Source organism: Varanus komodoensis, unplaced genomic scaffold (assembly GCF_004798865.1).
Source record: "Varanus komodoensis strain SLA01 unplaced genomic scaffold, ASM479886v1 scaffold1, whole genome shotgun sequence".
NCBI classification, from domain to species: domain Eukaryota; kingdom Metazoa; phylum Chordata; class Lepidosauria; order Squamata; family Varanidae; genus Varanus; species Varanus komodoensis.
Window position 1 is genome coordinate 12,920,234 of NW_025335268.1, and position 13,851 is coordinate 12,934,084.

The 13,851-nt window shown below is 43.3% G+C and overlaps 1 protein-coding gene across 10 annotated transcripts in view; it reads right to left on the minus strand.

Moving 5' to 3' along the window:
• Positions 1–13,851, minus strand: part of DAAM2 (dishevelled associated activator of morphogenesis 2) — a 273,375-nt gene that overhangs the window by 24,253 nt on the left and 235,271 nt on the right. For all 10 annotated transcript variants that reach the window (XM_044442145.1, XM_044441957.1, XM_044442055.1 and 7 more), the window contains 5 exons: positions 12,421–12,527; positions 9,897–9,985; positions 9,134–9,302; positions 7,543–7,650; positions 3,788–3,848 (listed from right to left, as the gene is read on the minus strand). In XM_044442145.1, the coding sequence (XP_044298080.1) occupies positions 3,788–3,848; positions 7,543–7,650; positions 9,134–9,302; positions 9,897–9,985; positions 12,421–12,527 (534 nt within the window). The remainder of the gene's footprint in view (positions 1–3,787; positions 3,849–7,542; positions 7,651–9,133; positions 9,303–9,896; positions 9,986–12,420; positions 12,528–13,851) is intronic.

The window sequence follows — 13,851 nt, forward strand, 5'->3', positions numbered from 1 at the left end:
AACATGGGCATGTCTGGTAGGAACATTGGGATGGCCAAGAGGTACCCCCTGACTTGCACCAGGCCTCAGGTGTGCCCAGCACCAAAGGCCTTCAAGCATATACAACAGGGCTTAGCACAGCCCAGGAATACTGCTAAAGTAAACTAGTCCCCACTAGTTGCATAAGAAGTTGCTACTTCTTATAAGAGCTTAGAAGAAGAGCACCATAACCAGTGATTACACCTAAAAAAGGTAAATTGCATGTAAACAGAGCAGCTCCAGTTTAAAAAAATCTGTCAGTCAACATTGATATTGAACCTGCAACTCAACAAATGTCAAATGATGTACAGTGTAAAGCAAAGAAACTTGTCCCATCATTCTGCTCTGCATGGTGGGAATGAAGAAGTGCCTTAGTTGCCCACCTGGCAAGCTTGGGCTGTGCTCTGATTAGACTGCTGGACTCAGAAGACCTACGTTCTAAGTCCTCACTTCCCCATGAAGCTCACTGGGCGATTCTGGGTCAGTCACTGACTCTCAGCCTAGCTTACCTCACAGGGTTACTGCGAGGATAACATGGGGAGGAAGAAAACCTTGCAAACTGACTTGGGTTCCTTGGAGAGGCGAAGGGAGGGCAAAAATGTAATCAATAAATCCACTCAGCCTTCTCAGTCCATCTTTGATACCACCACCAGTTTAACTGGGGGCATTATGTTCTCTAGTCCAGGGAGAAAGAATGTACAGGGCTGTGCCCCACATACATACTTGGCCTACAAATACAGGATGCCATTAATGGCCACTTCACACATGTCTTGGTCTCTAGGTATCCTTAGCAGACCTGTGCTGGATACCTGCTAAAACCATCCATATAATAACAGAAGTGGGTAAGTGTTGTTAACGTAACACTATTCTCTCCCCAAACAACAGTATGTATGTATGTACGTACTTGTATGTATGTATTTAAAACTTTTGTATACTGTCCCATCACTGATGTCTTGGGACGGTTCACAACAATAGCATAAGATAAAAAATAAAAGTAGCAGAAACCCTGCACATCTAATTCTGTTAAGGAGTTCATTGGAAACTGTCTCAATGTTAGCAGCTGAGTAAGCAAATATATAATAAGGGGGGGAAAAGAAAAGACAAGAAAAAAAGAACTGCTTTATAAACTTTCACCATGTCCTTGCTTACAGAAACAATTTGGACTTGAGACGGTCTCCTATTCATTTGCTATATACTCCAACCTAATGGACATTTGCTGCAGCACTGATAACAATTATTCAGCAGCCCCAAATCACAGGTAGGAGGCATAGATGGGGTGACACACTGAAAATCACACAGAAAGCCAGGAGCACAGTGCACAAGTGCCTGCAGGTATTCTTGGCTCCCACTCCTCCACTCAGTCCACTAGATCACAACACCCTGGAGAATGCCAGCATGACAGAAGCCATCCCTTATGACTCCAGCGTGATTCCGTATAACAGAACTCTACAGAAATTATCTCAAAGCCTATAAAAGTGAGTATGCATTTGGAGAAGTCTTTAAAATGTGAGCTAGTCTGTAGCACATGGACATGTAATTCTCTGTACATGTGCACTCAAATGCATTTTCCCATTCAGTTCTGGATGTATCTTCATCTAAATTAAATACATGCCAGGATTACAGCCCACCGGAAAGACACATGCAAGAGTCTCAAGAACATAAGAACCATGGCAGAGCACACATTGTTCAGCATTCTGTTCACACATGGCCAACCAGCTGCCTACAGGAAACTCCATGAGATATGAATGAAACAGCCCGTGTTTCTCAGCAATTGGGGTATGTACATATACTTCCTCTAGTACCAGAGGAAGCATATAGCCAACAGGGTTGGTAGCCACTAGTAGCCTCATCCTCCATGTATTTGTCCAATCCCCTTTTAAAGCCTTCCAAAATGGTGGCCATATTGTAGCAACCATGGGCTATGTGAAGAAGCACTTCCCTATATGAATTCTGAATCTCTCACCAACCCGCTTCATGGGATGATCCTGCAATCTAGCATTATGAGGGGGAAAACGTCTCCCTATTCACTTTCCTCACACCATGCATGATTCTGTACAACTGACATGCTTTGTTTTTCTCAACTAAACAATCCCAGCTGTTGCAGCTTTTCCTCATAGGGCACTGCAGTTGTTCTTTTTTCACAATTTTTCCAACTCCAGGACAGTATGATCTTTTGTTTTCCATTTCTTTTCTAATTAGGCCTGATATGGAGTTTTCCTCTTTTGCAGAAGCTCCACACTGGGCTGACTTTTTTTACTGAGCTCCTCACAACAACTCCAAGATCTCACATTTTTGCACATTTTCTGTCAGTTCAGATCCCATCAGCTTATACTTGTCATTGGGATGTTTTTGCCCAACGTGCATCACTTTACCTGTACTTGAGAGCCTGGAGGGCTGCGGCCAGACCTTGCAGATCATTCTGCACTGGATGCACAAGTGAACCTCAGAACAGGGGTAAGGCTGGACATACGCTGGGTCCATCTCAGGGCCGGCCCAAGGCATTTTGTTGCCCGAGGCTATGGAAACCAACTGGACTGGCACCTGAGCCTTATTTCGGCCCTGGAGGATAGAGGCCTCCATTACCCCCCGAGAGAAGCAGCCTGTGGGGCACATGCAACATTGTCCTCCAAAGAGAGGACAGGGGATGGCCACTGTTGCTCCTAACTGTTGCCACCTGAAGTGGTTGTAAGATGCCAGTGGAGGGACAGTCTATAAAAGCTTTACATAAATAAACAATGATAGAAGTCTTATTGAGGCTGACTGCCACCAGCTCCTCAGGGCTGCAGCCAGAGCTGCCAGGGGCTGACTGGGAGCCTCTGCATGCCATGCAAGTGCCCCATCACTGAGATATAACCCCTCCCTATGCCTCAGCCCCTGTGAACAACCCATGATACATAGGAACAGCAGGGGGGCACCAAGGAGCAAAGAAGCTGATCATCGCTTGCGCGCTCGCTCGCTCGCTCTCTCTCTCTCTCTCTCTCTCTCTCTCTCTCTCTGTGTGTGTGTGTTTGTGTGTGTGAGAGGGAGGGAGGGAGGGAGAAGCTTACAGGGATTCTCAGAACAAACATCATCATATTCATAGATCTAAACATGCCACAAAATTTTAATATACATACTCAGCCCTAGAAAAAAACAAAATAAGTATGGTAAACATTTAGGAGTGGACTGACCATGTGACATTTTGCTTGGAAGTAGCCATCTATTTTTAGTCTTGGGAGTGGCTCATGTGTCAGAAATAACATAATATGTAAAAAGAGAGAGAGAGAGAGAGTCCTTTGGAGATGTTTGAGGAGGGAGCAGAAATGCTAGTGCCTGACACAACACAGCTGGTTTAATGCTGTACAGGGTTATGATCAGCTATTTCATGTCCCTTCTCCTCCCTTCTGGAAGCCAGTTTGGCAGGTAGTAAATGTTTTAATGCATAGGCTATAGTCCACCTGTGTAGACCTGTCCACAGAAGCCACATATCAAATACCTGCTCAAAGACCAAATGCCTCTGAAAGGAGCAAATAAAAAATGATCAACACGTTGCCAAACTCCCATTCCTTGACTCTCCATAGCAGATCAAACCATCTTCTTGTTAAGGGATACATCTGCTAATATCGTCAGGCCAGATTTCACAGGAGACATTAAAAAAAATATTCAGTTTTAGGAAATAGGCTCTGCTTGACAAAGGAAGAAAGCTCCTTCTTTCTCCAAAGACACAGGGCCCCAGATCCCAAGGGAGACATTTTTAAAGGGGAGCATTTGAAAACCAAGCCATACTTACAGCTTCAACAGCTTTCAATCCAGTCTTTATGTTGTTAACTTCCTTCTCCAGCTCCACCAGGCTGCAATGAGACAGACAGCCGTTTTAAACAAAAAGGGCAGTGTTATACGGGAATACAGGAACTGCTGAAGCAGAAAAGACTGCTGGTCCATCAAGTCTAGTATCCTGCCTCTGGCACCAGCCCCACACCAGATGCTCAGAGAACAGAAGAAGAGGTCCATCTGGCTTTGCATAGGAGGTTTCAACCCCCATTCACATTAAAGATCCCACAGTATTCAGAAGAGGGCAAGCGTTGTGGCCTCAGGGTATTTGCAATGTGGAGGCATGCTATGAAGCCTGTGAATACCCCTTTACTCTTTAGCATGACTGCTAGCCACATGGCCAGCTTTCAATGAAGAGCTTCCAGCGCAGACAAGATTTTGGCCTGATGGACTGATAATCAGCCTTCTTATTGGGACCATTTCCTGGTCTTTTTGTATATTTAGGACACTTATGTTTTACTGGTGGTAGTCGCCTTGAGTGCTTAGTGTAGACAGATAGGATTGCTATTTAGTTCATTTATCAATGAATAATTTCTCAACCAACAAGCAATCAACACAGATTTGCTCTTCTTCCTCACAGATGCTATTCCATTCTTTTTCCACAGAAAAAGCAAGCATCCTAGTTTAGTACAGCAATCATTTAAAAAGAAACACTTCTCTCCTTCTGGATCTTTTACCAACCATCATAGTCAAGAATGTTTGGCCTGGGCAGGATAAGTATACAGTGATGGTGCTTTGCCAACCATAGTCTCGTATAATCTGCTTGCAGGCCCAGTTCAAATTGATGGTTATAACCATCACGGCTTCTGACCAGGTTATCTAAAAGACCACCCATCTCCTTATGCACATACTTGAATCTTAACATCTGTTTTGCAGCTGTTCTCCAGGTGTGCCTGATGCCTACCTTGATATCATTTACAATGAAGTCTTTCTGTAGTCTCCCAGGCCTTCTAATCTGTTTCTGCTCTAAATATGCTTTATCTGGACTATGGCTTTTTACAATGCTCTTTGTTTTATTGATTTGTTTTACATGTACTTGTAATTACTCATTAGATCTGCTGGAACCTGCCTAATGAAAATGGTTACAAGATGGCATATAGTTTATTCAAATAAATTAATTAATCCATGTTATAAACTGTTATAACATTAATACTGGGTGATAAGCAACTGCTGTCCCTTTATTCAGTGTTATTTAAAAAAAAATCCAATAGAGTTCAAGACTGCATGTCACATGTGAGCAAAATGACCACTAGTGCTAATTAATGACTGGATGGATGCATGCCATGTAGCTTGAAGGGCCTGATCATGCCTCATCTTGGAAGCTAAGCAGGGTCAGACCTGGTTGGAATCTGGATGGGGGACTTCAATGTTGTGAACCACCCAGAGAGCTTCAGCTATGGGTGGTATAGAAATATAATTAATAATAATAATAATGCACTAACAAAGAGGCGGAGCTATGGATGCTGCAGGGCATCCACTGGGGTGAGCTGGTTCACACCAAACGCTTGCTATATTATGAAGCAGGACTCCAGACATTCACTTCTTAACTGATGAGGACTTTGTGGTGAGATAGCATTTGTATTAACATCTTGGTTAAAGAGTCACTTCACTATCCTCTCTTTAATACCTAGGATTTTAAAAAGAATAGTGATATTATTGGCTGTTAAGTATCACATCTCCTGACAACGACTTCCAACCACTTAAATTCATTTCATTTTGGGTGGTCTGCTGAATTATTATGTGAAATGATGAATAAAATATTCTTGGAACACAGCTCTGTGGTAGAACATATGCTCTGTATGCAAAGGGCCTCCAGTTAAATCCCTGGCATCTCCAGGAAAGTTTGGGAACGGCTCCTGCCTGAAATTCTGGAGAAATGCTGCTGACACAGGAAACTGCCTCACACTGAACCCAGCCATTGGGCCATCTAGAAGTATCTACTGAGCTAGAATGACCAAGGATCTTACTTGGTATATTCCTATTCACCTCGAATAAATGTTAGAGCTATATTACTTTGCTTAGCACAACCATTTCATCTGAAGTCCATCTTAGAATTACAGGGATCTGAACCTTTGTTCTAAAATTCCTAAACATTGTGCAAAGAAACCCCAAACAAACAATGTGATCTTCTGTGAGTGCACACTATTTTGCATTACATTTTTGTTACTCATTGGAGAAAACATGGAAGGTTATTTAAAATACAGTAACAGCAAACATGCAAAAGCAAAGGTATGTGAGTCCAGACTGGGAGATGGCTCTATGGATAAATACCTTCTATCCAAGGGTGCCCAACCTATGACCTTCCAGATGGTTTAACATACAGCTCCCATTATCCTTTGCCATGGACTGTGTTGGCTAGGACTGATAGCAGTTATAGGCAAAAATATCTGGAGGACTTGATAGTTGTCCACTCCTATTCTACCCTGCAACTGTGGAACCTGATGATTTTTTTTTCCAGAGATACAATCAAGTGTCTGTTTACAACCATGAGCATTAAAACCTTGTTTTTCTCCTTTAATGAAAAATGCACTCCAAAATATTACTAGCATAAAAATCCAGGGAGGGCTGCTGTTGCCTCAACTACAAGCTGCTTCTCAAAGGCACCTGGATGACCACTGTCACAAGGACAGTGAGGGGCTATGTACTCCTTTGCTGCAATCCAGGAGGATCTTCTTGCTTTTGTAAAGCTCAATAGCAGAGTACATGTTTTCCACATATATGATCCCAGATGCATTTCCTGGCAGTGATTCCAGTTAAACATCTCAGCTAGCAGGGCTGTGCGGGGGTGGGAGAGACCTTTGCCTAAGACCTTGGAAAGCTGCTGTACATTAGAACAGACAGTACTGGGCTGAGGAGGATCATTTATCTGACTCAGCATCTTATATGTTTATGGCACATAGCAGACTGTACAGTAATGATCATATTCCATTGTACAGTATTCTAGATGAGGTCTGACTAGTAAGAGTATAGAGGAACCACTACTTCTCATTATTTGGAAGTAATACTTCTATTAACGCATCCCAAAATAGCATTTGTCCTTTTTGTGACTGCATCACATTGTTGGCTCATATTTAGCCAGCTGTCCACAACAACTCCAAAGTCTTTTTCCTTTTCAGTTCTGTTGAGCCACATATTCCCTATACTGTATCGATGCATTTGGTTTCTTTTCCCTCAGTGGAAGACTTACTATTTGCCCCTACTGAATCTCATTCTGTTGCTTTCAGCCCAGTGTTCAAGCATATCAAGGTTGTCCTGGATCTTCACCCAGGGCAATTTTGGATCTGCTTAATAATTTTTCTATCTAGCTACTTTTTTTACAAGATTGCTTATCAGGATGTCAAGGGGGACTATGTCAAAATTTGATAAAGTCGAAGTAGATTATGTTCACACTGTTTCCACTGTCCCTATGTGAGGTTACCCAGTCAAAAAATGAGATAAAATTTGTCTGACAGGATTCATTCATTCTTTGTCTGACAGCATTCATTCATGTTGGCTGGAATAGCTGCATTTTCTTCGAGGCGCTTGCAGACTGATTTTTTAAATAATTTCTTCCAGAATTTTTCCAGGGACTGATGTCAGACATATGCTAGGGTGTCATGTAATAAATACATCACACATCCTTTATTCAAAGTCACCAATCCATATGCTACAAACAGGGCTCAACATAATTAGTTAGTGACCATGTATCACTCATCCCCCAGTATTTTTCCTTACTTGACTTTTGCTGCTTCTGGAAGATGCTGCAATTCAGACTGGATGTCTAGGATCCCCAGGTAGTGCTTTTCGAAGATCATAATTAAGTAGTGTAACAGTGTAATGTTCCTAAGGAAAAGAGATATGAATGAAGGAGACAATAAGGTGGTAGGCATAAGTGCTGTGTTATATAGACAGTCCTTTGCATGAAGCCATCAAAGATTCAGAGAAGTTTCAGTACTTATTTATCTGAAATAAAGGCACTGCAGGTGCAAAAGAAGCATTTCTCCCAATAATAAGGTAGTATGTCACATAGCCCAGCTTTTCATCTCCAGGGCTGAATGCATAGCCATCTGCAAGTGACCCAGCAGCAGATGGAACACTGCCCTGGATGCACTAATTTCCCTGCAGCATATTTGCTGACTTAAAAGAGGCACATTTCAAACCTGCTATGCAATTCCAGTTCATAGTCATGACACACCCTGTGCAGTGGGAAACTTGCACACATCAAGCAGAAATTGAATGGATCATCTGCTTAAATCTCCCCATATTTGCATAAATTGTTCCACAGGCTAGAGCAGGGCTGCAATTTGTACCATCTGAACTGCAAATTGGTACTGTGATGAGAATGAGCAAGAGTTGATCAGTTTAGAAATATTTTTGGTGGACACATGCTCGATTGCATGTCCAGAGATGGGCATGTTTGCTTGTTTTGTGAGCAAAAACCAAAGCTTCCAGTCTCAATAGGCAAGGTATTCCACTCTTGTGCCAATCATCTAGACATACCTTTTAACACTGAACAGGAGACCCAGCTTCATTACCCTGCTTCCAGGCTACATGCTGCACTTGAGTAAAACCTGTACAAATTTCAGGGCTTGGGAATTTATGTCTGTAATAACTAGTTCTTTTCTGTTTTTCTAAAACCATTTGTGTTGCTAAAAGAAAATAGTTGCAGCTGCCCTTGTGATGTCCAGGGCCATTTAGCCTTGCAATGCCTCTGCATCCTTCCAAGAGTGGTGGTATGGAGGGGCAACATGGCTGCCCCCAGAAGAGCAGCCACATTTCTCCCCCAACGTACCCCAAAAGGATGTTAGGTAACAACGTATCATCCTTCCTCAGAAGCATGATGGAGACCAAAGCCCCAAACATCGCTAGCAGCTGGTCACCACTTCCTTGCAGTAACAAAAACAGTTTCAAAAAGGAAGAAAAGAAAAACAATGTTTGCTGTAAAATATTGCAAATGTAAGTACCCTGCCCCTCAAGATTTTACCAGACTTGTGAAGATGGCGTGTGTGGGTGGTCACCCCTACAAATTCACCAAAAATCCCCCAATTGGAACTTTGTCCCAGCTCTCTTCATTTTAGTCCTGTTGATTGGTTTTATCTGGCTTTTAAGGCCATGCTGCCTTAGTGTTCTTGTGCTACATGTGCCAGTTGTTATTGTCAGAATTCCTTCTCTTTTCACATCTCACAGGGGATCTTAGCCCATTAGAATTTCTGTGCCATGAAAAGAATTGCACTTTAATTGTTTTTCATGTTCTTTTACATAAGCTGCCTTGGGATTTATTTATTTTTATTAAAAAGCAGTATATATTTACAATAAGTAAACCTACTTATCTATGCTAGACTTGGTATCTGCTATTTTGTTCAGGCTGGAGACCTTAAAGCCATAAGCATTTCCTCTTTGGCCCTTGTTCATGTAATTGCCGAAGGCTAAAACAACCTCCAGGAGCTGCTTCAGCCGCTTACTCCGGATAAGCTCTTTGGAAGCTAAGAGAAGAGCTGGAAGAGAGACAGAAAATACCCTCAGATTAACACATAATAGACTCATTTCAGTCAGCAACATCTCTAACAACGCGTAGCAGCCTTCTTCAAATCCCAGGTCTCAAAGTATATAGCCCCTTTCCCACACAGAATCAGGGGCACTCAAAGCGTGTATGAGAATACAAGACTGACTTGTACTTATTTGTTTACCTTCAGTTCTGAAGGGAACTTCCTACAAGGCAAAAGCACATCACCAAAAGGCATTTTAATTGCAACGAAAAACATGTACTACAGGCAGAGGCAGACAATGAGGCACCTGTGGGTACACCCAGGCACCTTTCCTGGTGCCCAATGAGGTGTCCCAGCCCTCCCACTTTAAGAAACAACTCATTTTCTTACCAGCAGTTGGGATTGTTGAAGAATAGGTAAGTGTTTTAAGTTCACACGAGTGTTTCAATGAGGGGAGGCTCAGATCCTATTTCTGCCTTATATTCAGACCCTTGGGCAGGTTATTTGCTGCCCGTCATGCTCCTATGGGTGCCATTTTGCTTCACAGCACAATATACTGTATTTTGGGTGAGATGGTACTCTCTGGGAAGGCCTTGACCTTACCTTCCACTTTTGGCTTGGCTTCTGCAAGCCTCTCTGGGAACTTCTTCTTAAAGAACAATGCTTGCAGTCGCTGCTGGTAGTGGTCAATCCTGAAGAAGAGGCGACAAAAGACATGAACGGCATTTCAATGACAGTCTCAGAAAGACAGGGCAACCATGAGCTCTGTCCATTCTTACACACAGCCTAACAGAACTACAGGATCCATTCATTTCCCAGTGAATGGAATCCATGAAATAGCCCAGGAAGTATAAGGACCTTCACCAGTCACTTCACTTTGGGCTAAGGGCCTGGAAGCAAACTCTGAAGGGTCAAGCATTAGCAGCCATAATTTGAGGAACAACCAAGCTGATACATCAGAAAGAAGGAGGAATGGCTGGGTTCACAAGACACACAGATCCATGCTCATGGGCTGAATATGGGTTGAGTGTGGATTGTTGAACCCAGCTGCAATAGCCAGCCATGGTTTATGAACTACAAACAACCCATAAAAGGGAACTTTGTTACTGCATTGTGAACTGTGGGTTTTTTGTGATTAACAAACCATGGCTTCTTATTGCAGCTAAGGTAAGAAGGAATGAGTTATCACAGTGGCTGTATTCATGCATAATGACAAGTCACACTGGAAACTGCACAGGCAGGTCTTGTCATTATGTGTGAATTCAGCATGTATAGTAAAACATGGTCTCTTTTGCTTCCATGAACTCCCACACAGAATCAACAGCCTATCTGAAGGTTTCTGGGCTTCACCATTGCTTGTGTTGCATGTGACTCCAATCACAATGTTTTCACACAGTTTCCAACATTTCTGCCAGCAAGTTTGGCAGCAAGAGCAGCTGTGGCTACAGCAGATGCCCTGCTGTGGCAACGGGATGGCAGTCATGCCACCTATAGCAGCTGCAACTGCTGAGACGGTCATGCATGGAGCTCCTGCCTGGTCGCTGCCCTGGGCTGGTGCGCCAGTTTTAAGGGGCACCGTGGCTGTGCCACTCTAGGAGCCAGTGGACCTGTGAGGAGCACACAGGCAGGAAGTGGAACTTTGCCAACGGGAGGCTCATTCCACCAAGCCCATGTCTCCCATTCTGTCTCCTGCCCTCTACCCTGCTCCTACACATCCTGGACAACCCCCTGGGATACCCCACAAGCCCCACTGTCTCCCCTACACACTTCCTGACAGCCTGCTGGCAAACTTTCCCAATGGGCATCATCAAGAAAGTCTGCCTGGCAGGATGCGTGCCTTCCGTCTCTGGCACGGGTGCCTGCTACTGCTCTCCCTGCATCTGGCAGCCCTTCGCAGTGCGTGTTTGTACATGGGCATGGCATGTGGCAGCAGTGGGGAATACTCCTGTAGGGCTACTCAGGAGCAAACAGTAGTGAATAAGCAGTTGCTTTGCTAATCAAAAACAAAATGAGCCTGCTATGGCCATGCCCAGGGGACCGTGTGGGCTAATGGGAGGGGGGTAGTAGGCAAACTAGGCAGGTGTGGTACACACTGGGATTGATTTCCTGTCATGACGGGATACATGCAACCATTTGGAGGGAAGATGGAGAAACATGGAAACCACACGTGCGTGGAAAGCACAGAAATGTGTGAGCACAGAACAAAACCTAAGATATCGTGCCACGCAATTACCACGCAGCATTGTCTAGCCTCAATAAGAAGAGGGAGGTACCAAATGCAGGGGTGAAATGGAAAGAAAGCCCCAAATGCATAGAAATAGGCTTATTACTAATATGCATTACTGATATTCTATTAGGGAGCATTGCTAGGTACAATGAGCAGGAGTCCCTGGCATTCAGCTCTGTTGCAATATACAGCAACTCATTCAGAACTGGGCCAGCAATATCTTGGGGAAAGGATTTCTGTGATTTTGCTTGGAGAGGAGTTTAAAAGCCATGGATAAATGAATGACCGACAACATGTGATTAATCTTCACTCTTTTTCCTCAGCTAAAGAAAAAGAAAAAACAGACATTCCACCTGGGATGGTCTTCCTTTTCCATGGAGTGATGAGGGAGGAAGGGGACACTCACCTGGCCAGCCAGATCAGCTGAATCAACCCTAGTGATCAATGGCATGACAAATGTTGCAGCCAGATCACCCTCACAGCCAGTAAAAGAGCCTCTGAATTAAAGTTGGAAGAACCAGGAGTGCTCAAGCTCACTTGATCTGGCTCGCTCCAGTTCTTGTTTGTAACCCAATCTTTGGTTGATCCAAATGGGAAAAACTCTTACTTTTCAAAGTTGTAGATGTTTAAAGAAGTGCATTTTTGAAAGTCTCATTTTGCGGGCACTAAGGAAAGTTGCGGAATTTGCAAAGATATTCAGAGACCGTGTGTTTCTGTTATAGTCAGGGTTGTGAACAGGGAAGTTTTAAGGAAATTGTGAACTGAACTAAAATTTTCATACATTCCTAGTCCCACTCCGACTGCCCGTACATTGTCTTATATTTATTCTCCCCCCTCCACATGCGTGTGCACGCACGCATGCACACACATATACAAACGGTCTCTGTCACGAGCACACACCTGCTCATTTCATAAAGAAAACGATCTGCACGAGCCATGCGATCAATTTCATGTTTATGCTCTTCCAGAAGGTCGATATCACTCTTCTCTGGAACAAACTTTAGTAGCTGGATTCAAAGGTACAAGACAGAGAAAAAAAACCCATGAGAAATGAACCACTCATAGGATGGGGAGCACCAGCAAGAGCAAGGAGGCAGATAAGTGGGAATGCGAACTAATTAGAGTTGCTACTGTAAGGCAATGCTGCTCTAAATGTCCATATGATCATAATGTTGAAGCAGTGCAGTTGTGGTTATAAAGGTGACCTTTATGAAACATCTGTTTGCTTCTCTGTCCTTATTCTCCCCTCTGTGACCTCCTTTCCTACATCAAATGTCATAAAGAATTTCTCATTTGTAAGTAACCACTTTCTGTGTACACTGTTGGCATTTAGTAAAGAACTGCCCTGATGACCAAAGGTACTATGGAGCATACTAAAAGTGCTGGCCCCACTCACCCAAAACTGTGACTATCTCTCTTTTTAAAAAATGTGTCTGCTTCAGAGAGACAATGAACAATATCTGTGTGACTGGATGGATGTCCAATACAAGCTCCTATTCATGCGCTGGACTTAAAAGCTCATACGTTGACAGATTTTTTACATATCTGGTGGGAGTAATGCTTCAGCCTGGCCATGTGCACATACCCAAGCTCCACAGCCTGCAAGAAACACCAGACAAAGGATCTGCTTTTCAGCACTCCCCTCCTTTATCCTGAGCAGCAGTTTAAATGTGGGTGATCCATCAACGACACAATAGCAGAGGGAGCCATTATTTGCCAAAGAAAACTGAAAGTCATGCCTAGGTAAATGCAAAAAGGCCTTTGTGGATACACTCAACAGGAAGGGAATGTGCAAACTGTGGACCATCTTCTTTTAGAGATTTTGGAAGATGTATTTATTTAAAGCAGATTTAAATTCTGCTCTACTGTACTCAGGATGTCTTAACAGAAACTCAAAGAGCTTTCCAAGCATAGATACTAATCTCATTTTAATATTTAACATAACCCAGTGTTTTAAATGGCCAAGGTTGCAGAAACAAAAGAATGGCATAGATGAGATCCACTCCTCACAGCCCCTCAGATGACTGATGAATGGGGGAGAAAAGAGCCAGCTTGTGGACGATGGAAGAGCTGGTGAGGCAAAATCCTCCAACATGAGAAACAGACTACAGTGGCTTGTGCACAGTCAACTAATGAGATCACTGCTGAAACGAAATACCAGGTGAGGCCTCACCCTTTTTATACACTGCACTACACATGTTGGTTTCCTTCTCATACACCTTCTGCTTTCTGACTTTTCATTTCCAGGACTACTGATACCCTATGCAGTCACTATATAAGGATACAATTAACAACTGAATTAATGAAATAATGAATTAATTACATGTCTTT